This window comes from Columba livia, chromosome 3 (genome assembly GCF_036013475.1).
Source record: "Columba livia isolate bColLiv1 breed racing homer chromosome 3, bColLiv1.pat.W.v2, whole genome shotgun sequence".
In the NCBI taxonomy this organism is placed as follows: domain Eukaryota; kingdom Metazoa; phylum Chordata; class Aves; order Columbiformes; family Columbidae; genus Columba; species Columba livia.
In genome coordinates this window covers 102,157,672-102,185,204 of record NC_088604.1, presented here as the reverse complement: position 1 = coordinate 102,185,204, position 27,533 = coordinate 102,157,672, and the positions used below count along the sequence as shown (strand labels likewise).

The window sequence follows — 27,533 nt, the reverse complement described above, 5'->3', positions numbered from 1 at the left end:
GAATTTCCTGGTTAGGTCCCCCTTCTCCATTCCCTCACATGCTTCAGAATCACAGCATCACCAAAGCCCAGACATGCTAATAAGTAATGTGGTAAAACTATTAAGTATTGCAAGCTCTATCTGGTGTCTCTATCTTCAGAAGCTGATTTGCAATGGTTAATTATGAACTGCAAATACGTACGCACAAAATCAAAATGAGATTGAAATGAATTACTGCAGATCAATATCTGCAAAACTAGGGTTAGGATCTGACTTAACATATGCCAGCTGACTGCATAAAACTAGCCTGTTCTGTATCACCACTTATAAACGCTGCTCTGGGCTGACATTTGCTTAAAAGGGTGAAGGAAAAGCAGTTTCCTCCTTCCACTGATTTGGCCTTTGTGTTGGACAAGAGACAGATATGTCATAAGAGAAAATAGTCTGACAGGACATTCAGCTAGTTCATCATCTTAATTTCCTATGTTATTAGCTTACAGCTTGTATCTCCCAGAATTAAACACTCTCATTTCCCACCAAAAAAAGTGACTGACGTTCCAATACCTGCTGTCTAGAAACAGATGCTTTATTTGCATCCCATGATAAATCTTAGGAACTATTTAAGCCAAGTATTAAATCAAGAAGAACCACTGAGATTATGTTGCATATTGCATTTTCAATGATTTAAACAGAGTACATAGAGTAATAAATGATAGAACTGACCTTTAAGATAATTGAGTCCAACCACTTAACCTAATCCTTCTAAGTCTACCTCTAAACCATGTCCCTAAGAACGTCATCTATGTGTCTTTTTAAACACCTCCAGGGATGGTGACTCCTCCACTTGCGTAGTCAACCTGTTCCAATGCTTGACAACCATTTCAGTGAATAAATTTTTCCTAATATCTAATCCAAACTTCTCCTGGCACAACTTGAGGCCATTTCTTTTCATCCTATCACTTGTTACTTGGAAGAAGAGCCCAACCCCCTCCATGCTACAACCTCCTTTCAGGTAGTTGCAGACAGCGATAAGGTCTCCCCTCAGCCTCCTTTTCTCCAGGCTGAACAGCCCCAGTTCCCTCAGCCGCTTCTCATCACACTTGTGCTCCAGACCCCTCACCAGCTTCATTGCCCTACTCCGAACTCTCTCCAGCACCTCAATGTCTTTCCTGAAGTGAGGGGCCTAAAACTGAACACAGGATTTGAAGTGGGGCCTCACCAGGGCCAAGTACAGGGGAACAATCACTGCTTTAGTCCTGCTGGCCACACTATCGCTGATACAAGCCAGGATGCTGCTGGCCTTTTCAGCCGCCTGGGCACACCTGCTGGCTCATGTTCAGCACAATCTTTCTTGACTGCTTGGCTTTTTCCAAGAAGGATCTGCAACACAGGCTCAGAGACAGCCCACCAGTGCTAGGACATTCATACAGCAATGCTGACAACCACCAGCCCTTAGACACTCCTTGAACCAGAAGTCATGCAGGTTTAGTAGCCCTCAGCTGGTAATTTATTTTATTGCCTGTAGCAGCACACAGCCTTAGCCTCTTAAGGGTTGGTTTTGCTTTCTTACTACTCCTGAAGAGTTCAGCAGCTTTAATGGCCATGGTCAACTTGTTTCCACCCCTTTCATCATATGGGAGCCCGCTACATGCAGGAAAAGTGCAAAGTTAACCTAAACTAAGCCATGGCTAAAGAGAAGCCCTACTTTACCACTACAGACAGCTTTAACATCTCTGTGTTTAGTGTTCAATCTCACAAGCTTGCTTTCAGCACTGAAAAAGCCGCCAGAGCCCCCCAACTTCACTCACCATCTCCATTGCCGCTGACCTGGATGTTACCTCCAGCTGGGACAGGTCAGCGCTCTGGCTGGGACCCACGGCCGTTGGCCAGGGGCCGTTGTGGGGGGACCGTTGGGGGTTGCTGGGGGTCCCCGAGGGCTGCTGGGGCCTCACGGATCTCCTGTGCTGCACGGGGGCTGCTGCGGCCTCACGGATCTCCCTGCACGGCTTTTGCAGCACCGGCCTTGGTTCAGGATGTGCCGACATGATCGCAGCAATAAAAACCCACAATCAAGAGTTGAAGTAAGGTTAATTTTTGGTGAAAACTGTTCAGTTTTTGGTGAAAAACATTCAGTGGTAACACTGACTAAAGCCAATAGTAAATTAATTCATTGACTTCTTTCAACAATTCCTGCAGTATGGATTTGTGTCATGGAGAGATGCTGCAAGCTGCGGGAAGTTCAAGAAGACAATACTAAAGCAAATAATTGCATGAAATAATCAAATGTTACTACACCCTCACCGAAGTAGATATTTTAAAGGTAAAACTATTTAATACTTCAGTATCTTGAAATCAGTAAGCTTAAAATCTTTTTGAGTGCCCAGTGCGTACAGATTATAACCTTCAACTTTCTTGTCATTAATCATTAAATTATTTCATAATTAAAAGAACAAAGTATATTTGAAGAAGTGTAAAAATATTTAATCTGACCTGCCAGACTACCAGAAATCTGAAAAGGAAAATAAAAGTCTGCTCAGAATTAACTTGTCCGTATTTGATTTGACCATACATGGTTTTCCCTAAAGCTGTATATGGTGACTAATCCTTTATTCACTAATCTGAAACGCTTACACTCAAAAAATATAATTTTTTTCAAACACATCAATATGAATAAGTCTGGTTTGGTGAGTCAGTAACAAGTTTTATACTAAGAAAATCCCAATAGATAAAAAAATAAATAAGTACTTGCAGGAAACTCATCTGTTTTTCCACTTATGCGCGGAAGATTTAACTGTAAAGCTCCTATTGAAGCTACTTGTAGTTAACATTTAGCACTGATAAGAAAACAAAAAGTGGAATGCTGAAAAAAAGCAGTATTTTCCAGCCACTAAAATGTGTGGCTTAATTTGTATCTGCAGATTTTTCTGCCTATAGATGCTTGGGGTTTATGAAAGATTTAGAAAGAATGACTCCTGAGAATTGAGACTTTCACTATTATCCTGTTGTTCTAGGAGAGGCTCAGCTGAAAAATGTTCATTTTTAATCTAAGAATAAAAAAATTATTTTCTACATGTTACTATAAATTTAGATGCAATTAATTTGAGGAGCAATTTCAAAGATGTTTGCTGGCTTAAATAATTGCATGAATCTGGTTACTACTTGAAACCAGAAACATTCCATGTGGCTTTGAAATTAATTTCAACTGTTTTACCTTTTTTTTTGTTCCATATGACTGTATTGATGCATTGTTTCATAGATTTATTTAGGGTGACTTCTCCATGTGGGAATTTTGTGTCCCCTTTGTGCTGAGATAAATAACGTTACTGCAACAGTGATTGAAGGGTAACATGATCCTAACCAAATAAAGCAAACAAAATTAAAATGAACAAATGCTGACAAATTTACAGTCTGCTAAAGCAAGCACTGTATTTCATTAGGGGATATGAAGTAATGTTTCTAAAAGTATTTTGAGCCTAACACATTACAAAACTAATCTGAGGGTATTCAGGAATGTCTGAGGAATGTTAAGAGAAACCATGTTTTTCCAGTCTGATTCAGAAGTTCAAATATATTTAAATAAAATCTTTACATTTTTAAATAGTGCATTCACAGTGTATGATTGAAAAATACTAGAATACAACTAATCAGGAAAGAAGCTAGAGCCACCTGCATCCTACAGGTTTTTACTGAATTTTTTCTGTTGTAGTAGTGTGAAGGAACCTGTGTAACAGATGAAGGTCTCACTGTGTGGGGAATCCCAAGAACGACATGGATCACAGAATCACAGAATGTCAGGGATTGGAAGGGACCTTGAAAGATCATCCAGTCCAATCCCCCTGCCAGAGCAGGAATGAGGTTACACAGGAAGGTGTCCAGGTGAGTTTTGAACGTCTCCAAAGAAGGAGACTCCACAACCTCCCTGGGCAGCCTGTTCCAGTGCTCTGGCACCCTCACCGTGAAGAAGTTTCTTCTCATATTTAAGTGGAACCTCCTGTGTTACAGTTTGTACCCGTTGCCACTTGTCCTATCATTGGATGTCACCGAGAAGAGACTGGCTCCATCCTTGTGATAGTCACCTTTCACATATTTATAAACATTAATGAGGTCACCCCTCAGTCTCCTCCAAGCTAGAGAGACCCAGCTCCCTCAGCCTTTCCTCATAAGCGAGATGCTCCCTTAATCATATTTGTTGCTGTGCGCTGGACTCTCTCCAGCAGTTCCCTGTCCTTCTTGAACCGAGGGGCCCAGAACTGGACGCAATATTCCAGATGTGGTCTCACCAGGGCAGAGTAGAGGGGGAGGAGAACCTCTCTCGACCTAGTAACCACCCCACTTCTAATACACCCCAGGATGCCACTGGCCTTCCTGGCCACAAGCGCACAGTGCAGATAAGTATCTACAGACTCATAAGAAACCTGTTTGCAGTTACAAGTCACCTAGCAGAGGAACTGATACAGGAAAACTTTTACTCACTGGTATAAAATGAAGAAGACAGTATTTTTCCAGAAAAAACAGTATCCCCTCTGAAGAAAAACAGTATCTCACCTTCTTTAAAGTGGTGATAAAGCACCAAAGAATGGCCCTAAATAGCAAAAACTACACAAGTGTGTGCCTGACTTCTGTGACCAAAGCATCCTGACACTCACAAAGGATCCAGTGGAGAAGAGATTTCTTGAAGAGACTTTGTGGGCAATTTTTGCAGAGATATGGGCAATAGCGAACGTCCACTGATTTTCAGGAAAAAATGGTGGAAGCCAGGGTCTCCCTGCAGCTCTCTGAGGCTCTCCCAGCAAAGCCAGCTCAAACACCCCTCAGGTATCCCTTTGCTGCACGACTGGTCCAATTTACCTTCAAAGCGTGCTGAATTCTCATAGTGCCAGGAGAGTGTCACGTTCTCTGGCTTTGCTTTTTTTCAAGTGTTTTTATCCTACCATGAGTGCAGCCTGGTACTGCAGGCTGGATTGCTTCCACATCCATTACAGTGACACTGATCAAACTGTATTAATTTGATTGCTTCATGAATGTGACATATAGATTGCTCCCCAATGGATACTCTGCTGTACAGAAAATGTCATATTTTATTTTCACAGCAAAGACTTAAGGCACATAGGTCACGGTCGGTTTGGGTCTCTCAAATTTACAGGACAGGACACTCTGTAAATTAAACTTTATTTTATGAGCTCATCAGGAAAGAAAACAAACACAAAAAACAAGGGCTCAATTCCCTTTGCACAGACTAGTCTAGCACGTGAATTCACTAATTCATGACTTAATTCATGAAGTTTCTAACTTACAAGTTCTCTAATTCACAACTCACAACTAATAACTCATACCTTGTAACTTATGCACCTATGAGCGAAACAGTTACCTACCAATGGTGAGAGTGCTCATCCTCTCTCCTCTGTCAGGGTGCGGGTGTCCCCTGTATTACACTGGGACATGTGAAAGTTGTGCCAGGGAAGTTTCAAATTGGGTATTATTATAGGAAAAATTTCTTTAAGAAAAGGGTTGTCAGGCACTGGAACAGGCTGCCCGGGGAAGTGGTTGAGTCACCAATCCCTCGAGCTGTTTAAAAGACGTGTAGATGAGGCTCTTAGGGACACAGTTTAGTGCTAGTGGTTATGGTTAGACTCAATGATCTTAAGGGTCTCTTCCAATTGAAATGATTCTATGATTCTATGAAAACCTCATCAGTCCAGCTGCTGTTGGAGCTCCTTCCAAAACACTTCGGGTATGTATTTATCCCCATTGTTGAGGAAACACATCATTTTCCAGAGAAGGACAACAAGGTTAAGGAACAGGGTTATATACTTAAATTATATTATATAAAATAAAAGTAATCACAATGTATTACAGAGATAGAGATACTTGTGAACAAAATCTTAAATATGCTACATCAGAACTGACAAGACTGCAAATCAGACTGTTCCCTGACAAAAAATCATTGCTGTCCTTATGAAACTTTGGGAATACTGTTCTGCACTCTTCTCCATATGAACTAAGTACTTTTATTATTCCTTTGTTAATGCTTTGGTCAAAATCCACTATGTCAGTGTGAAATTCATTTATGGTTTCTTTCTTAGTTTGCAGGTACCGATGGCAGAGAAAATGCCTTCAGAATTGGTCTTAATTGTCAGCCTTACAGTCAGTTCAGCCAGGAGGAAATATGCTGCCTGGAACTAGAAGGCAGCTTAAATGTTATAGATAGGTCAGCATCAATTACCATTTAATATGGCAACTCTTATTAAAAAAAATAAAAAAATAGAAAAATGAACCATGTAGACTGGACCCCTATTTTCAAAGAAACATCACAGACTGTTATATATTAAAATTTTCCACCTTATGAGAGCTGAACCTTTCCCCTAAAAGGCAGAAACTCCAAATTCTTTTAAAATAAAGTGACAAGGCTGTTCATGACCTTGCCATCTGCAGGATTTATTTTGTCTTCTGAGTTTTGCTTAAGATGTGATAACAAATGCTGATGCGTGTCAGCTCTGCAGACTCAACTGAGACTGAATTTCTAGCATTCTGCAGGGCTAGTCTAGAATCTAATAAGGGAAGTCAAAGAAGATCCTTCAAATAGTATTAATAAATAAGAAAGATGAATTTTGTCTTCTTTAAAAGCACGGATTTCACAGTAATCTGCTAGACAAACTACTGATGTTGAATTCCACTAAAATGTTTTATGTTCTAACCTTGGAAAAAGCCTGAAGGGAGAATCACATACTGGCAAGAAATACACAGTCAGGTGTCTGGTCAAGTTCTTGTTACTTTCTTTTTGTGCCAATATCTTGGTGAAATATTGTTGATTCATAGTTTACAATGGTTTATGTTATTCTCTATTATTGAAAAATGTTAAAAGCAAAAAATTTTACTAACTAGCCTGAAAATACACAGCTTTCATTCCATAAAACTCCAAAAGGTTCTGAAAGAACAACCCTAGGAGAAACATGATTAGCAAAAAGGGAAAATTTAAGAAGTTGTTAGCCAAAGATTTTGTCTTGAGAAGTCAGTCTTGTCATTGTCTTACAGGTGGTTGTGTAGCTATTTGCCTGTATCTCTCAGCAACTACAGTCAGTCAATAACTGTCAGGAAATGCCCTTTACCATCCGTCATTACAGGTTATTCATAAACTTGATGGAATGCCGAGGAAGAGTCTGGGTAATCAGATGATTAAACGTCTAGCCCCTTAAATAGAAATATTAAACAATAATTAAAACTGTCAGCCATTAATGCATAAATACAAACATGCACACAGAATTTTTTCCTCATTTCCGTTACAAGATTGCTGAAAAATATTGAGCTGACAAGGATATATGTCACTGATTGATTATTCATGCCCATCAATGTTCTCATTTTGCTGGGCTGGAAGATTCAAGCTGAAAGCAGTATCATGAATAATTTTTGTATTCGTAAAGTAAACTGTGTATTCACAATGCTGTAAAAAAGTCACTGCTGTTGGCATAGATCATCCATAGGAAAAGGGTAGGATCTAGGTGAAGATGAAATTTTTTTTTGTATTAATAATGGTGATGATAACGCAGGATTATAGTCACTGTAACAAATTGTTTAAAGAAAGATCTTTTCTATTGTGCACCCAGCACAAATAAAGCTGATGAAACTGCACACACAGTTCCAGTGGAGTGATGACTCCACAGAAAAATAAACTTTTGAAACTTCCAGTTTTCTCTGGAAATGTCACATTAGTTTCTACAAGCTAGTCATTGAAACTCATCCAGCATTTCTGAAATGAAACTTCTCACTAAATCTTGTATAAACGCACTTACACAAACAAAGCCTAAGCACAGTGTTGTATTTCCATTGACTGTAATCATATCAGGGTGTCATCTGTATTCAGCCAGCAGACCATTACATCACACATTCTTCTGAGCACAACTCCCACCTTGTCTGAAGAAGTGAAGCAGAGATTCCTCAAGGACTGCATTGCAGCAGCGTAGCCACCGTGAGTTCTACATTTTCCGTACCTTTCTGCTGAATGTGAGGAGCTGCATCCTTTATGTGTCCAAAACTGCAGCTGAGCTCAGGTTAGGTACGGAGTGCCCTGTAAGAAACTTCTTTTTTCAGTACTAACTACAGTCCATCCTTAGACAGGATCAAAATATCAAACAACAGAAAATTAGTCAAATAACAGCTGAAAATACATAACAATACTTAGAGATAAACAGGATGAAAGATATCAAAAAAGTATCATTTTTTTACAGGAACTCCGAGATGGTCTAAATGTGGCCCAGACTAAACAAGGTATCTTGCTTTTATTTATCCATATATTTGCCTCAGCACTGATCCCTCTCACCCCCAGTACTCAATGTACCTGATGTATAGGAAAGCTCACATTGTGGTAACCAGGAGACACCAGACACTGCTCATGTTAGTATACGATACGCACACATGCACGCACATGTTACCCCAGACAGAAACACTCACGCACACACAGATTGCACCAGTGGCCTCATCCTGTTCTCTTTCTGGCTGATCAGAATGAAGGTCCATTGGTGGAAAATATGTACACACATGTTCAGCATGGCCCTTGGATCCTCTCAGCTTCTGTTGCCTCACACACAGGCACAGACATGCAAACTGGTCTCAGTCAGGCCCAGACACCATGGCCTCCCTAGGGGATGGCTTGGACCTCTTGGTCCTTCCATTAGGCATCTTGTGACACTGATCTCTCTGGCATCTGACACAGAACTCCAGCCGCCTCTATACATGGCTCACAAGCCTCTTATCCTACTTGTCACTGGTCCTGGTGATAGTCACTAGTGATCGCAGCCTGACATACATGCCCAGACGATGGGCACAAACCCCCACCCTTCCCACTGCAGACACAAAGACACCTGCTGTGACCCATGGTCCCTACACCAGTTGCTGGCACTTAAATCTGCACACACACATGTACATGCAGAACAGAGATTCTCTTCCCTCAGGACAAGAGTCAGAAGTGGAGTTTAACGAGAAGATAGGGCAGACGGTGCTGACGAGATGCAGGGGATGGTCAGATGAGCATACTGACCAGCCCTGCTTACACATGGCTGTCCCCTTTTACTCCCTTACCTTTCTATTTTCTCATACTTGGCCCTCCTCAAACCACCTCAGCCCTTCCCTTTCCCCACCTTTGGTTCCTCTTCTAAACATCCCGTCATAGGTCTTGTATCATACAATCCCCAAATGCTCTTCCCCATATCCCATAACGTGTCCCACACCCCCAGGCAGTAACCCCCTGACTGAGTTGTTTGGGCTTCCCCCAGCTGCCATGATGCTTCTATGCTTCATTGTGTCATGGAGATGAGCCCTTAATCACATAACCTAACATAACCTGTTAAAAAAATAAAATTATGATTAATGTATTGACTAAATTGTTATTAGATAGTTAATATTTTATAGGTGCTTCCTTTAGAAAGTTCAGTAAGTGTACACAGGTGTCACTGCCCAAGATGCAGTTATTTCTATGTAGAAATCTGAGATATGTTCTCACTAATATTAGTTCTATTGCTAGAGGAATTCATAATTTGAAACCATGTGGAGACAAGGAACAGGGGGTTAAATAGCAAGAACTAATCCTTGAATTAGCATGACAGACCAGTTTCGAATAAAATCGCACAGTGAGAAAGTGATTGGAGACTTACTTTTCTCCTCTCACAGGAATATTGAGCATTTATTTAATTTCTTTTGCTGAAAATTTTTATTTAAATCACATCCAGGTCCTCTCTTTTACATTATTAATAATTACTACGGGCTTTTCTGATACAAATTGGATCCTGCATTGCTGAATGAAATTTCAATTGTTAGTCTAATTAAGGAGTCTCAGACACACAAAACATTAATTAATCATGGAATATGTAGGCAGCACATGTGTATATGCTTGCTCAGAATAAAACAGCTAGAAAATTTTCCTTGGTAGCTGTGCTTCTTGGGCAACTCAAAATAACAAATACTAGATCATAAGTGCAAAAGTATTTTCTTTCCTGCCAAGCTTGCCCAGACAAAATGTACATTCATGTCCTCTGCAGCATCATGTTCCCAACAGTAACTGGGGTGAAGCTTCGTTATGTGGAATTGCTTTGTCCCTCACCCACTGCCTGGCTTCTCACACGCGTGATATCAAACACTGTGGGAAGCGCTGCCTCTGCTCTTCATCTTTCCCCGTACCGCTTGCTCTGGCATGCCGCAAGTTATCCTCCTATTTCAGAAACCAACTACGATGTCCTGTGTCTCAGGGTGCAGGGAAACCATTGCTGACATGCTATAGAAGCGGTTATTTGTCCAGAAGTTCCATACCAATGGTCTGGTCCCACAAACTTTATTCAGACTGTAAATCTGGAATAGTAAAAAGGAAATGCTCTGGGTAACTTAGAACTATTCATGCAAAGTTAGTCCTAATTTTGCACCAGTAGTGAAGTTCCTTTCATTTTGATTTATTAGAAGCACCTAATTGGTGTAATTGCTATACAGTAATTTTTCAGCTGTTGCTATCTGGAATTATTAACAGCTGACAGTTCAGCAGAATAACAATGTTCATTGCTCTACAATCATGTGAACATGTGAATTCTTTGCTCTGGCTACATTATGTGTACCCTGCAATGAAAATTTCTCCAGTGACTGAGGGCTATCACTTTAGCTTCCAATAATATAAACCAGAAAGAACAAAATGTACATGAAAGGTGCTGAACCATAGTGTTGGAATAAAACCAAACAAACCAAACCAAAACAGCAACAACAACAAACACAAAAAACCCTAAAACAACAACAACACAACAAAAAACACAAAACCCAAAAAAACCCAAAAACCTGGGTCTGAAAAAATTGTCTCTGGACTAAGTTAAGCCAAAAAGGATGAGTGTCTTACTGGTGTTACAGATAGAAGACTAAGTTTTCTGGACTTGACCAGGACAGATTTTAGCAAAGCCACAGTGCTAATACAATAAAAATACAGAAGATGTGACCAAGTTGAAATCGAAGTTAAATAGAGACATAACTGATGTTAAGTTGTACCTAATTTTGTCATGTAGTGTTATTATTCACCAAAAACAGTAGGTCTCCAATCCAAAATCTCATACTTTTGGAATAGTTCTTTAATAAATATATTTAAACCCCTCTATATTATTGTTTTATTCACCTTTTTAAAGAAGGACCTTTTTTCCTGTAAAGAGGACAATATATTACTACAACTATGTAACTAGTCTTCAAAGAAGGTTAAAGTGTTGCAATATTATACTTTTCTTTAACACCAAACACATTTAAAAGGATTTGTTTTAGGAAGACTACGTATGCAAATAGCGCATTAATTAAAATAATGCAGACTTTTGTACAAACATCTCATGTATAAATTGGTTTTAGTCAACTGAAATTGATAACTCGGTGCAGTTCAATGCCAATTAAAATACGAACATGAACATAAACGTGAACATGGAGAGCAGTAGCAGAAGGATGTAATGCTCTCCTGGGCCACTGTTGTCATGTACCAGTGAATGCTAAGACAAAAGGTCATTTTTGCTTAAAGGAGCTTTTGTATTTAAGAGCAGAATGTATAATATTAAATCCATAAAATATGCTAGACCACTGTGAACCCACTATCGTTGTCACAGACCATCATCAGCTCTTGTCAGCTCTCCTCATTAACTGCCTTTGACAGCAAGCAGCATGAAAAGCAGAGTAAGGAATTGCAGACCAGGACTCAGTATTAGGAAGTAGTTTTTACAGTAGGTGACTGATACGTGAAATTAACTTTCAATTTTAATGTTGATCCATCAGGATTTTTTTTTCCTGGTAAAAGAAAAAAAGTGAGATTTATTAAGCCATATGAATGCCATAAGTTGATCATCCACAATTTGTGTTAGGAGTGAAGACATCAAAACCATACGAAGAATAAAACATTTCCAAGTCAGTCCAGGCAAAGAAGAGAAAATACACAGAGTATATGAATTCTTTTGAAGAAAAAACGTTGGCTCGGCTCAGCCACTAGGGACATAATTCAAGATTTTTAACAAAAGGGAGATCTGGGATGTTAAGATTTCTACTCAAGAAACTAAGAAATGGTAGCATCAAATAACCACAGCTGCAAAGAGGCATGAAACCCCCAGAGAGGTGATCCCTTCAACTGCTCAGTCACTTCAATTCTTTAAGTAAAGTTCAGGATACATTGAAGATAAGGTTAAAAAAAATAAAATAAATAAAAAAAAAAAAATTAAAAAGGGGTGGGGGATAAGATTGAAAAAAAAAGCCCTGTACAGATTAGTGGCAGAGCTGAGCCTCATTCAGTTCTCTGAACTGTTCTTTTGCCCAAAGTTTCCACCTACAGATTTCTCCTCAGTAGAGAAAGAACTTGTGAGATGCTTCTACACACACGTTTTCTGTACAGCCTCTGAGCTGTTCAATCTGAAATCAGAAATACAATCCTCAAAGGCTGGAAATTCTGCGTGATAATTTTTGTACTATTGCATGTGTTCAGATGCTACACAACAGTGGCCACATGATTACCTCCGCAAATGGCTAATCACACCCGTTATGCTCAATAAAAACAAGTCAAAGTTTAAGTCACAGTGGAATTCTCAGCCCTTTGCTTCAACGCATGAATGAGTTTGAAAGGAGCAGGCTGTCACAATAAAAATAACAGATTAACTACTAGCTGCTTTTCAGGGAAGAAAGCAAAATGGAGCAGTTTGGGCTTAGAAATTTTGATGGATTAAAAGGTGAAAGGAAATCAAATGAAGAATAATTTTGCATCTTATCTTTAATGTCACGTAATGCAGAATTTATAAGCAATTTAATTAAATAACAGCTACAGAATGATCAGACTTCAGTCGTGACAGCAACAAGATCCTGCAGTGCTTCTAATTATCATTTAGTCTGTACCACAAGACAGCTATGACGAGAAATTGAAATCAGCAAGCTCGAGTTCAGCATTGTACTTGACACCATTATTTTGCTCCTGTGCTCTGAGTAATTGCCAGCTTCCCAGGCTCCACACCAGCAAACCTGTTTTCTTGGAACAGAGGTGACCAGCAGGAAACAATACAGGGAAAGACAGAACCAATTTATTTACCATTTTAAATTCCCCTTCCTACTCCTCTGTTCTTCTCCCTTGTTAAGTGAACTTTTGCCTCTATTCCATCAGCTAATTTAGCCTGATTACCTGTCTGCTTCTCTTGCCATCTTTATTCTTTAATCCTAATTGCAGAGCACAGACCCTGAATTTATTCCTTTATCATCAGCTCTTCCTCCAATTCAGAGAAACACTACAAAGACCCACCAAATATTTATGGGTTATGCTCAGATATTGTGTTAATATGCAAGTGTGACAGCAGCTCTTGGAACCAGTAACTGCTGACCCTTGCCAGGCAACTCTAAAGTCCACATTATGCAATTTTACAGGCCAAGAAATAAATCACAGTCTGTTGCACGTTAGTTTGTGCATGAATTTTGCCATTCACACAACGCTTTTATGCAATCGTTAACTCACTCGCTGTACACATCACATTTACAGAAACTGCACAATTGCATTTAGACATATAGTTAATACAGACCATAAACTAAAAGTACATTTCCTATGTGGTATTTCCTAATTCATGAAAAAAACCCTAACAAACTCTGAAGTTTTGTTGAACATGTTTCCTTTGATTTGATTTACACTATAATAAAGCCACCATGCTCACGTAGCACTTAAAAGGTTTTCTGATTCTTCTTTCTCCTGGAAGTCTCGTCACTCAGTCTGGAAGATGAAGCACGGCATCTCCATTAGTATTCACTGCATGCGTGGCAACGCTGACCCAGTGTCTCAAGTGGCTTTAATATTTTAGAGACACGCGGATTAAACTCCATGGAAACACAGAACATAATAGTGGCAGGGCAATAAGCGATGAAATAAAAAAGATGAAAGCAAAAATCTCACGTCTTATGTGATCACACATCTACATTAAAAATAATTTTACTGTAAAAACAAGCAACTAACTATGCAACAAATAATTAGGCAAATAATGTCATTATTCTTTCAGTCTCTCAGAGAATGTTTGCTATGGTTAATGGATAGCTGATAAAGATAGTGAAATCAATAGCTTAGAGGATAGATAATTACTTTGTTTAGTTGCTCAATTACCTGCTGTTTAATCCATGGAACATCAAATGTTGTCACTTCATGGGTTGAACGACCTGGATCACAAGTACCCACAGCCCTCAAACAGACAGCAAATTTCTGATCAGTAAAACAGAATTTTCAAAGTAGTTGTGGAGACCTGTTTTGAAGTCCAGGCTGTCTGACCCTTACTTCTCTGTCTTCTTGACTCTTAACTGGGAAACAAGGAGAAGAGCTGATGTAATGTAGCTTCTGGAGTGAGGGATTTTTAGCAATTTTGCAGTTTTACCATTTGTGGATTTTTTTTCCCTAGTTTTAGCATTTGTGTTTCTTACAGGTTTTGCTAGTTTGCTGGGTTTTGTGTGATTTTCATGTTTTATTATGTTGTAGCATGTTACATCACTCTGCATTTTTTTAGTGTGTGGTTTTTGTGGATTTATTGTGGGTTTGTGGGTTTTTGTGTGTTTTGAATGCTTTGGCAGGTTTAGTATGTTTCAGTGTTTTAAGCAGTTTTGGTATGTTTTAGTGATTTTAGCAGTAGAGCCTGCTCCTTTTGCCTTTTTCCAAGCCACAGGGTAGTTCTTAGCAGCCATAAGAACAGCAGAGAAGTGAGTCTGTCCCCTGCTTACATCCACCTAACTATCAATTAACTTATTTCTGCAGATGAACCAGCAGATTTTCCCTAAGATACTGACAAAGCAACAGAGAAAAGTAGAGAAAACATTTTCAAGAACAGCAATTAAAAAAAAAAATTATAAAGAGAAATTAACCTTTTTTTTTTCTTATTTCTCATCTCTTGTCTCTAGCAAGTTTTTTAAACCCTTCCCTCTTCAAATGACTGGAAGGAATTTCGAAAGCAGAAAGCCAAATTAAGGCTTAGGCAGAATATTAGAATATTCTCAAATTACAAGTAACCCAGTGGGGAGTTTGGTCTCACTGTGAAACCAAAACTGGTTTTGGAGAACATAAACATAAAATTGTTTGATATCTATAACAGCCTGGGCTCAGGCAGTAAATCTAATGTATAAAAATTCACAGCAATTCTACTCTAAATTCACAGCAATTCTACTCTTACTATAGTGTCAGAGCACAATGTAAGTTATATTAAAAGTTTGTAGCTGTTGCTTTTAATGTTTTCTGGTATAGAGATAGGAAGAAACTTGCAATTCCAACAATAAATGAAACGCTTTTACAACAACCAAATGGAAACCAAGCTAACTCTAAATCAATTGTGTTCTTTAGCCCAGGATTTTAAAGAGCCCTATAAATTCTGGCTTTTGCACATCACTGGTATGAATGACCCAGTCCCACCTTGGGAGATACAGTTCAAAACTTGGAGAACAGAATCATAACATCTCCTTAAGGACTTGCCAAGATTTCAGCCCGACTTCCTGATAGCACAATAAATAGCATGTTTTTTGCTTTTAACTGCCATTTTTCAAGCTGGAAATGTAATGGAATTGCTATACCACTGTGCAACCCCAGCTTGCCTAATAAATTAAATACTGCAAATGAAAACAAATGCATTTCTGATCCACTATTACAAATTGTTTCTACAAGTCAGAACTCAACCTGCTGTGGGGCTGAGAGCAATGATTGCTCTTTGGTAATTGAAACGAGTGATCACTTGTCAGACACCAACATCAGTTATGAGAATTTTCATTCTCAAACAGATTCTCAAGTGAATTAACTTCACTGACCTGAATCAGAGGACTACAGACTGTTGTAACCATTGTCTATCCCTTCACTTGCTGAATGTGAATAAGACTCAATAAACTTGGTAACTGTCAGGCAACTAGTATACTCCTGAGAACTATCATGCAGTCAAACCCAAAAGACTCCTGTGTCATGTGTTACAATCCGTAAATCTACAAACTGCTCAGAGTTGTAACAAAATGCATTACATTTCTTACAAATGGGAGCTGAGCTGATGAACTTGTTGGGCTATTATGTAAATAAGGACTTACAGTTCCTTAAAATCAAAGTCATTCAATGATACCCTTTTAAAGGCTTCTGCTGCCAAGTTAACTTTTTGCAATACGACATGCAACAATTTAAGCATTTGAAATCTGATTTCAAGGTATGCAGCGCTTATGAGCTATGATATCAATAACGTTCTTTCCTCTCTGATACTTTCCATCTGGAAACTTCCTTATTTGTTACAAAATTGGGTATGTCAACATTCATCCAATTTTTGAGAGAGAGGAAAATCAATGTTCTTGAAAATAAAGTGATACCTCATTGACAATAAGTCATCAGGATAATCAGAAATAAACGTAGGCTTCTCTGTCATGTATTTAAGGTATTAAAATATGCTGCCTCTCTTCATTAGAAAAGGATTTCTTTTGTTAGTGACATGTGTCACACTCAATGTATTCAAATTTCTTTGCAAGCTGTAGATAAACCTTCCAATGCAGTTGAGAGACACAGTATCTTAATCTCCATTATGAGGGTAAAATTGCAAAAGTGTAGAAATGTTAGGCCATTTGACCGTGATCACAGAGTGAACCCGTGTCAGAGTACGATAGTTCATCTGCTTCTCAAATTTGCAGCAACAACACAGAAAATCTACCTTAAAAGGTCTGGCTGCCCTATTCAGATGATCACCTACCCACACCATTGATTAGTAAAATAAACCAGTCTCCTCAGCTTGAAGGAAGATAACTGGCTGTTTGGGAAGAACAGATTTTTGCTTTTTTTTCTGTGTTTTCTCTTCCAGCACCAGCAACAAAAGAATGAAGAGATGATCCAAATTCTCTTACTCTCAAAAAAAAGATTGAGTCCAGATTTTAAGGCCAGGGTGGTTTTGATTTTATCTGAATGTCTTTTCTCATTCCCATCTAACACATAATGCCCTAAATGCCAGCAGAATAAATCATCACTTTCCACAGAGGTATTTACTGACTCTAATGGGAGCTCCGGCAGCTTCACCTGCTGCGGTTTTCACATGTTTCTGTTTGTGACCACCCAGCCTGCTCCAGGCCAGAAGCAGAGGCAGCAGATGTGTGCAGGCTCCCCAGGAAACACGATCTTCAATATTGTCATGTGAGTTCAAAGGACTGGCAAATGTGAGCTGATACGCTCTGAATGAATGAAATGCACTGGGTTAGGGAACGCTCACACAAAACAGTTTGTCAGCAAAGGTGCGGGGGCCGTAGCTTCAAGCACTGAAATGGCAACAGGTAGCCGGGTGAGCTGCTCGGCTAAGTGCTGATAAACTGTAACAAGCCCTGGAAAAGCAGCTCCAGTGGTGGGCAGAGACCTTTGGCCAGGTAAATGGATGGTCACTAAATACTCTGCTTTCCCTGCTATGGATTCAAAACATTTAGATGTTCCATATTGCCCCTCTGCAGGTAATTTTCTTCATCCACTTCCACATTCCCTCTCTCCCCTCCCTCTTACAATGCCAAACCTCCTGGCTTGAGAAATCAGGATGAGCAATTTTTCAGTTTGGGGGTGTATGTGCCTTTCAGGTGGCTCATCAGAAGTAGCACTTCTGCTACAGAATCACAGGCCATAGCAAAGAAGTTGCCCTACAGCTGTTTGGCCAACATATTGTACGTTGCAAGGGCTAGTGCACAGCGTTATTTCAGTTTTAAAAGTGGCTTTTTTGGATTACAAATCCAAATAAGGCATTGGACCAACTGAGTATCTCAATCCAATCTGTCCAGCCAGATATCAGCCCAACTGGCTGTCACAGTTGGAGAGCTCAGGGAAGACTTCTGCTTCATGACAGCTGTAATTTAAACACAGAAAATAAACACGGATGGTTACATGTGCAGCAGAAAAATTAATAACACAGAGAATACAAAAATGTTGTTCAAATGACCCAAACTAAAAATATATGCAGTCATGCTCTCACAAAAAAGGACAAAGGCCAAGAAAAAGCACTGAAAGATTGGTACAGAAACACTTAGAGTCCTGGCATTGATCACTAAAAAAAGAAGACAATGTGGTTCATGATAGAATTTAATAATTAATATCCTGAAGGTGATACATCAGGAATTTCTGTCTTGCCAGTCTCATAACCAAAGAGAATGGGGACTTTCAATGAAATTTGGAATACATTCCAAAGCAGCAAAGATGTTGTTTTGGTTTTTTTTTTTCCCTGAACAGCATCTAATAAAATTCTAGAGCCCCTGGCAATATAAAACCAAAAATTTAATTAGGTATTTGTATATATAAATATATCTATATATATAATTAATACTTCAGGGATGTTCACATCAGGCTTCAGCAGCTTTTAATAATCTTCAGCTATAAGAGGTCAGGATGAGACTTAACATGAGGGACAGATAATACCACATCTATTAACTCACTGTTACATGTTCTTCTAAGACCCTGGCCACTGTAGGAAATAGGTTACTGAGCTAGACAGTCAGTATGAACAGCTCTGTATGAACATCCACTGATATGATCATGCTAAGCACTTCACAGGGCTTAGGGTTACCAAAGATTGGCAACTGTCACAGGATGAGGTCAGTCTCCTTTGCCTGCAGTGAAGACACAGAACAGCCACCTCATCTATACTCTGGTTTCCTGGGATTATGCTGTCTGAATTATGCATGGACACCTCATGTAAATACACAATCTTCACATTTTTAATAAAAGTAGCTCCAGACACCAGCTAGCAGCAACTGAGAAGACAGGCAATGAAGGAAGCTTTTGAAGGAGCAAAGAGACAGGTGGAAGTTCAGCCACCTGATTTTAGGTGGATCAAGAAGCCAGTGAGTTGGATCCTCATGAGAAGAGGGGTACGCAAACCAATACTATGGGAGTTTTCTGAACATGCCAAAGAAACCACAGACTCAAAAGTCAGGCTTAAAACAGAAGAACGCATCACTTCCAGTACCAGCTCTTTCACTCACTATTGATGAAGAAGCTTTCCTGACAAATTCACCTCTGCACTTGCAGCCTGCAAGTTAAGTCATCAGTGACTGAAACTGAAATGTTCATAGTTGGGTAGAATTGATAAATACCTGTCTCCTGTGAGAGGATATAAGGAGTTTGTAGCCTCACTACTGATCAGCAAAAGACCATTAAACAACTTGTACATTTTTGCTCCACCTCTTCAGGGTTACAATATCACTTTAGTGTTTTGTTGAACTGAAACACTGGAGAAACAAAGCCAGAACTGGCAGAGTAGTCTATCATTCAACATAAAAAGAAGCCTGATCTTGGCATGGGACAGCTAACAGCACTTCCCAAGGAGCCACTCCAGCAGCCAGAATCAGCAAGGCAGGATGGAGTCCTACCAAGAGCCCATCGCTCCCAATCATTGGCAAGGACACGGCAAAGCAGCTCTGCTCGATTTGGGCTTTGCAAGGCACTGTTGTGTCTTCATGAAAGACTTGAAACAAGGTAGGCATACCAAGATGCCTTAATATAGGCAAGAAACTACATCCAGACTTTCTGCAAATCATAAAGTTGCAGGGCACAATTTTAAAAGGACCAGTTATTGTTGTAGCAAACAGTATCGGTGACTGCAAAGGTTGTGCAAGTAGTGAACAAATTTCCAGGTCTTTGAGTTCTCAGTGCTTGCATGCAGTAGTTCAGACTTTAGCCTCTAGCAGCGTGAGCCACAAAACCAAGTTGACAAAACAAGAAGTGACAAAAATACTGTCCTCATTTGAGTACACGATATCTGGTGGAGATAGAAGTATGTTTCTTGGATGTTAAAAAATGTCGCAGAGAGAAAACAGAGCCCTATGACTGCAGGAAGAAAGCATCAGCAATTCATAATCACTCCCAGTGCACCAGGATAAGATTGTCTAGACATGGTCAATAATGCACACTTAAAGCCACAATATTTTTTAAAAAATAGTAATTAAAAAATAAAAATCTTTAAAAGGATCCCTGTAGCCTGTCAGCTTTTATTGAGACTTCTCTGGAAAATATTTTTCTAATGTTTGCTACACAGGTTTTCATTTGCACTAGAAACACAGGGACAAGACTTTCTACACCAATGATGTATCAGTGCTCAGCACTGGGCTGAGTGCTCACAGAGAAAAAAAAGTAGGAACGGTCGTAACAAATTGTTTCTGAACTTCTTTGAAGCTTATAAAACTGCTATTACAACCTGAAGGAAGCTTGACAAGGTTCATCAAATATTCATCGCTTGTTGTTGTAGGCTTCAAATGATGAATGAGAGAAAGTACATTAAAATTCTGCTGTTGCCACTACCTCTTCAGGAAGCTTTTGGAGAATAAATACTGCTTCTACTTAAAGGCAACAGGTGTTGAAAGAGTGATTCATATTTTCCAATACCATGTAACAACCTTGTTTAATAATTAACTTACAGGGACATTGTCTGTTCTCATAAGGCAAAGCCATGACAGAAAATACAACAGATTCCTTCATGGATATTCGAAGGCAAAGCACTCTGGATGACAACCAGGACTTACCAGCTTTCATTTTTCTCCTGCAGACCTCGCTGACTGCATTTAGGTTTTCAAGGCCAAAGAGTCAAAGAACAAGCACATCCAGGGAATGTCTTCAACATCCCTTGAAAAAAGGCTCTCAAATGACCTGAGGTGATGTGGCTTTAATGACCCCACAGCAGCTCCTGTGACCCTGCCAGCAGCACTTGTCAAAAATGAATTTTAAATGAACTTGTTAGAAAAACCACTGCAGATCAGCAATATGGCTTCCTTTTTGTGCTCAGTAAAATCCCATAAATAATATTAGCTGGACCTGCTAAAAGCGGTAAATACAGAGAAAACAGAAGAGCGTGTCCCTTTGTTAATTATATTAACAGACAAGAATTTATTTAGCTTCTAGGTAGCTTGTGTGAGTGTGTGTATCAAGGAGTATGAACTCAAATTCCAAAGTATTTAAAGGCTTATAAATGGACAATAAAAGGAATATGGAAAAACCTTAGATTCCTTTATAGTTCGTCTCATGCAATCTTGTAGAAAATATGTACTTATGTATAAAACACAAAGTCTACTTGAGTGTTTAAGTCAAGGATCTAGAACTGAAATATCAAGTGGTCGAATTCAAGGGTGGTAGAAGAAACAGGGGTTAAACATGTATCCACTTTGCAGCAGTTTGGCACTTTTTAATATACTAACTCCCCAGGTTGTTTTACTTCCCTTCTGATTTTACACCCTGGTCCCATAGTGGAGTTAACCTGCTGTGGTTTAAGCTGAGCTAGCAATTGAAAACCACAATAGCTGCTCACTCAGTCCCCACTCCAAAATAGGGGAGAGAATCAAAAGGGAAGGGAGAAACTAGTGGATTGAGATAAACACAGTTTAATAAAATAACTAAATAATACTCATCTACTACTACTACTATATAAAATGGAAAATAGAAGATAAAAGATTCTCAATGCAATTCCTTCATCTGCACTGAGCAGCCAGTCCCAGGCAGCAGCACCTGGGTCCTGAACGGCTGATCCCAGAGAGAGAAGAAGGCAGAAAGGCCCAGAGGCCTCTGTAAAATGGCAGAATGACAAAAGGCCAAAATAAAGGAACTCCTGAATAGAACTCCACCAAAACGGAGCTGAACCAGAACAGGTCTCCGCCTCCCTCTGTCCTCCCTAGCTATAAAGTTCCAGCTCTCCTCAAACACGCAGCATGATGCTGATGAGATGGAATAATCTCATTGATCAGTCTGGTTTTCAGTCAAGCTCTGCCCCATCTCTGCCCCCTTCCTCGATGTCTCACACCTGTAGGCAGAGCTCAGAGGCCTCAGCTCCCAGACCAGAGCAATTACAAACATTAACTCTGTTCCAGGGTGTTACCTTCTTGTTCTCAAACTAAATCTAAACAATGACCATGCTAGCTACAAACAAGAAAGGTTTCTAACTGCATGAGTAAAATTAACTCGTTTTCAATCACACCAGCACATCCTTGAACACTCCTCTGCCACTGCAGTGCAAAATCAAGCGTGTTGGCTCAAAGGCCAGATGCCCACCAGTGACCTGCATGACTCCACACCATGAAAGGTTACAGCGTGCTTGCTTACTTACAACTGGGACGTGATCCTGCTTGTGAACACAGCTCTGCTGTTTTGCAGCTGGGTTATATCTGTAAAAATGTATCACACTTTGCCAAATGGAGACAACTTCTGATTTAGTCTAGTAATAAATTTGTGCTGATGTAGATAAACCCATTTAAATAGCAAACTTCTGTACACATGTGGCTTTATTTGTATTCCGAACTAAAAAGGATTTCTATCCAATTAGCTGATTTCCATTTGTACCTAGTTAAAAACCAAAATAGGATAATTTAATTCTCGAATAAATGTTCACAGGCAGACAAATGGTCAGGGTTAGAACTGGTGCCACCATTTCAGTCTGAGTTTGCACTGGGTTTGCTCTCAATGCGACACTGAAAGATGCACAAAACAGGATGCCATTGTGCGATAAAGAAAGAGGATGAAAGGTTAGAGCAAAGAGATAGTCAAAAGGTGTAAAATATTGAAACGAGGAGCTTTTAGGATTTTTTTATTCTTTACATTTTAGTGCTTTTTGGCAGCATCAGATTACAGCATGATTCAGAGCCTAAAGCGCGCTTACGTTTGTCAGTAGGCCCTAAGGCAAAGCAACCTACCAGGTGAGGTACCTATCTTGGTGACAGTGAAACAAATACATTTTGACTAATTCCACTGAATGTAGTTGTTTCCTCTCATGAGGAAAAGTATTAATTATTTATGATTATAATACTATCTAGACATGTAATTCCCAGTTTCAGCTATGCAGCACCAGTCATTACTCACAGAAAGAAACGGTTCTGTCTCACAAGAGTTCATAATCCAAAGAGACAAAGACACACAAAACAAGGGAGAAAGGAAGCGCTATCACCTCCAGGTAGGAGATGGTGAGCTGGGAGGTTAAATGCCCTCCCCAAGTGGCAAAGGAGGGCTGTGTTACAGCAAAGAGCTGAACTCCCATTTTCTCGGGTTGATAACTCAACCGTGAGACCTTCATTTCCTAAAGAGGGATTATCTGGCCTTGCCTTATTTTTATATCCTTTCTGGTTAGCTGATTAAACAGCAGTAAACTGCACTCAAATAACAGCTTTAAGTGGCTAAAATACTTATGAGTCTAAGTGTTCACATGCAGGGAAAGTGAATCTAAAGAGCAATAAAGGACCAAAGAATACATTCTGCATTAACTTCCAGTGCAAACTACCTGTGAAACTGCAGACTTTGCTTTACGAGGCTGTAGTGTATAGAGTGCAAGCACAGGGACCTGGTGAGGAACAGCTACGACGTGTCAAATTCTTACTGTTCTCTCCTACCTACTGTAGTCTTTGTATGTGGACAAGTGTTTCACCTCGCTTTTGAGAGGTTCTTAGGGTCCTTAGCTCTGTTAAGTAAACATCCAAATATTTTGTGAAAACTAGATTTACACTCCAAAGCCGTTTAGGAGCTTTTGAAATTTTATCCTCAGTGTGGAAAAGTTAATAATTTGAAACCAAGTTTCTAATTCAGTGGATGTTCTGGATTTATGGTCATTTGAGAACAGAAATGGAGTCTTTGAACCAATACAGCAATGGCTTATCTGGCTTCAGCTGCTATATCTGATAGCAGCCACCTCCCAACATTTTAGAACAAAGTGGAAAATATTTTATAATAGAGAAGCTGGCCAAAGCCTGAATAGTCTGCTGAACTCAAACCATTGGTAATTGGATGACTCCTGAAAGCTGTAGGTTTCTAACTCTTCTATAGTTTTATTCCTTCAAATATAACTATAGAAGTGTTTGTTACCTATATAAGGGTATAGGTTCACATGAATCAACACTGAATATTTGGTGTTCTGATACTTGTATATTTTGTGACAACGCGTTCATTGATTAAAACAGGGCATATATTTATTTTTGTGTTTCACAACTTTGCCTCTGAATTTTCTTTCAGCGCTCCCATTGTTTTTATAAGGATAGATAAGAGCCCTCCCCTCCACTGGTTATTTTATACAACTTTATAATTCATTTATATCCCTCTCTATGGCTGAATGACTATTCAGCACTGAAAGAGCAGGAATGCTGAAAATCAGACCTGAAGAGAAACGCATTTTGAAGACATGGATTTAGTACACTTTGATATGTATTAGAATGCACCCAACAAAATGGTGGGCAGGAGGAAGGCTTCCAAAATCAATGTAGTGATGCTGGTTGATAGGCACAGGAAATAAATCTTCCTTTCAGATGAAAAAAAAACCTCACGCCAAAACAGTGAAAGCTGAAGCTCAAGAACAGGTCGATGAAAATTGCTCTTGCCCGATAGTAATTTTCAACCTGCAGACAAGCGTATGCTTGTAACGACAAGGTAGGTCAACATCATCGGCTGAAAAAATAACTAAGGAAAGTTTTGGACTGTGACGTTCTTACCTTCTGAAAGGGCAAGTGATTCAAAATGACAAAGTCGACGTCATCTGTTCTGTAGTAAATATGGCTACAGGATGAGATGTTTCCGGGCAGTTTGGAAGACATAACCAAGCTTGCATTTGCTCATATTCTTGCAGGACAGTTGTTATTGAAGTGGGCTTTACCAGTCCGGAGACCCACAATAAATGACACCAAACCTAGAAATTGCCTTTGAATAACAAGGATCTCTAGAAATTTGTTAAGAATCTGCCATGTTTGTTATATTTTGTATTTGGGTTTTGGTAATACATTTAAATTTGCTACATATTGAGATTCAGGTAAGGTTTGAAAATGTGTTGAATATGTTTTAGAAAGAAACATGGATTCTTATTCCAAAAGAAGCAAACGTATGTATTGCTAAAGCTGCTATTAATATCACAATTTGCATCTCCAGTAACCTTGAGCTGTCAATAACTCTGTCAGAAACAGAAATTATTTGAAATATTTAGAAACAACTGTGGTCAGACTTGGCATTCTTCTTAACTGCCACAGCCTGATTATCTTCTGTCTTGTAATTTATATTGCTTTTTACACCAAGCAAAACACTGCATAACAAAAAATATGTTAGATATAGAGCAGAAATTCTGGTTTACTTGTACTATATGACTTGTACTATATGTTATCTGTCCTATTATTTGCTTGGGACCCTATATTACTATGCACACATGAGAGTTCTTCCATAACACTGGATCTCTGCTGTGTTACTTTCGACATTTCCATAAATCTTGGAGTGGTTTGTGGTAGCTATGCTTTCCAGTCAAAGTCTCAGGCTAATGATCCGTAGTTGAAAATCCATCCAACAGGATTGAAACCACCACAACAGCCAGTCAGTCAGATTTCTTCAGGTCTGTCAGAAGACTGGTGATATTAGGGGTACTTCATGGGAAGAAAGGAGTAACATCTATTCAAGCTTTGGACTGAACAAAGAGATTTTAGCTTTTTACCTCTTCACTCCATTTCCACAATCTATGACCTAAACATTGGGTCTCATTATCAGGAAAAAAAAAAAAATTAAAAATGTTTTGCATCCCTCGGAGCTTTAATGGGAGTTTGACCACAGAGAAAGTCAAGGAGTCGGGCCACAGAAGTACATTTTCTCCTATATGAAAAATTGACCAGCAAATTAAAGGTAAGAAAATAACTACTTCAATTGTGTAAGCACTTAAAAATATTTCTAGAACTGTGATCTATTAGATTGCAGCAGAATATTATCTGCAGCAAATGGCTTCATTCTTACGTTGAGGTGTACGACTGAAATATATCACTAAAAACTTTGTTACAGCATGCTTACAGGTTATCTGGAAGAAAAAAAGGAGAATGCTGTATTTTAGAGCAGAAGTTTCCCTTCTCCCCACCTACAACTGCATTACTGTGCAGAACAAAAATAAATCAGAACAATATGTTCATGAGCAATGAATAACCACAAAACTCACCAGAGCAGGAATATGGATTGAGATCACTAATGCTAAGTTCAATGCAGTATGGATGGCAGTCTAATATTTGTTGCTTCTCAAATAAAAAATTAATTTTAAAAAATCTTATTTTATTTCAACCTTTTGATCTCTTGTTCTATCCGTAGCAACCCAAGATTTATGTAACATTCAATAACATTTGGATTTTGTCTATTGGAAACATTGTCTACTGGAAACAATGGAGAATCTCCAGTAAATTCAAAGATTTTGGATCATGCCCTGTAAAAAAAAAAAAAAATTACACACAAATATACATGTGGAGACAGAATGGAGAAAGGAAAAGCAATAGATTGCTAATACCCATGCTAATGTATGAGTAATCATGACCCCAACAGCACTGCCAGACCATAACAGCCGCAGTGCAGTTCCTGTAAGAAGGTGTAGGCTGAAGAACTTTTTCTTGCATTTTCAGGGGCTTAGTGCAAAAGAAAGAGTATGGCCCAAGGAAACACACAGAAAAACATTTCTGACAGCTTAAGTGCAGTTAATTATTTGTAGGCGAAGCATTCTGCCATCAGCATTGATTTGCTGTATTTGAAACTGAAACACTCATAGCAGAAACAACAGCTGCAATTACCTGACTATAAATAGGACAGGCAGAATCAGAGAGCAGCACCTTCCCAACGGGGCTGCCTCTCCATCACTCCAGGCCAGCACGCTGTGTAGCTACCCCTTTGGTAAGCAGCTCATTCAGGTCTCATCCTCACATTTTTTTCCTATGTCCTACCTTTTTCCTTTAAGCAGACTCAACAGTTCACAAATGAGGAAAACAAAAACTCATTTAAGTGTGTGCTCATTGCACACCAGTTTGAAGTGGCAAAGGGAGATGATATTTTCTTATGACTTCTGTATCACCAGAGCACATGAGAAAGGAAAACTGCTGCTCCTGAGTAATGACATTTGCCCTTCCAGGAAGAGAGGTGGGAAGGGAGCAGGCTTTGGGAGGAAATCCCTAGCCTCCAGCAACCAACACGAAGGAACTGGAGACAGGATAGCATAGATTATTTCTCCCTTAAAAGCATGACATGGGGAAGAGACAGCCTTGTGCCCAAAGATCACAGCATTTTTCTGTTCCTCCTCAACAGCTATGCAGTTCTTTACTTTCCTTGCTTTGGTCAAAGTGTGCTTAGCTTGTGATTAGGCAGATACAGGGCCAGGGATGAAGAGGGCAAGAGATATCTTGTATATCTCATTCTTCCTTCCTCTATTTGTGCTGCTTCTCTTATAAAATGGTTGGCAAGTCTAAGAGAGAAAATTACAAATCTCGTCTTGAGAATATCCACTACACGCACATGAAACTGTTCGGAGGCCAGACCACACAGCCACAACACAGAATAACCTAGGGTAAATTTCTGGAATTTTTACAGTAATCATACACTTCCCATTATACAAGAGAACTATTTGACTTTAGAAAAAAATAAATTATTTTTTTTTTATCCTTAGAGAAATCCAGAGAGACGATCTTGTCAATGTAAAAAAATTACTAATTTGAATACCAGTATGAATATGCTATTGAAGTCTACCTGCCACTACAGCAGCACCACTAGGTAACGGTTTAGCACTGGACTGCAGCCAAGTGGTAGGAATCTGTTGGAGTAACTCAGCAAGATACTGCAACCCACT

General features: G+C 39.3%; 1 protein-coding gene across 15 annotated transcripts in view; it reads right to left on the bottom strand.

The window, feature by feature from the left end:
* DNAH14 (dynein axonemal heavy chain 14) overlaps positions 1-25,683 on the bottom strand; it is a 74,066-nt gene extending 48,383 nt beyond the window's left edge. For 14 of the 15 annotated variants that reach the window (XR_010471635.1, XR_010471636.1, XR_010471631.1 and 11 more), the window contains exon 1: positions 1,788-7,754. Coding sequence is in view for 8 of the 15 variants with exons in the window: in XM_065058583.1 (XP_064914655.1) it covers positions 1,788-2,024 (237 nt within the window). In the remaining 7 variants the exon portion in view is untranslated. Of the gene's footprint in view, positions 1-1,787; positions 7,755-7,882 lie in introns of those variants that run through there. The other variant, XM_065058588.1, reaches the window with a different exon arrangement.
* Positions 25,684-27,533: the final 1,850 nt, after the last annotated feature.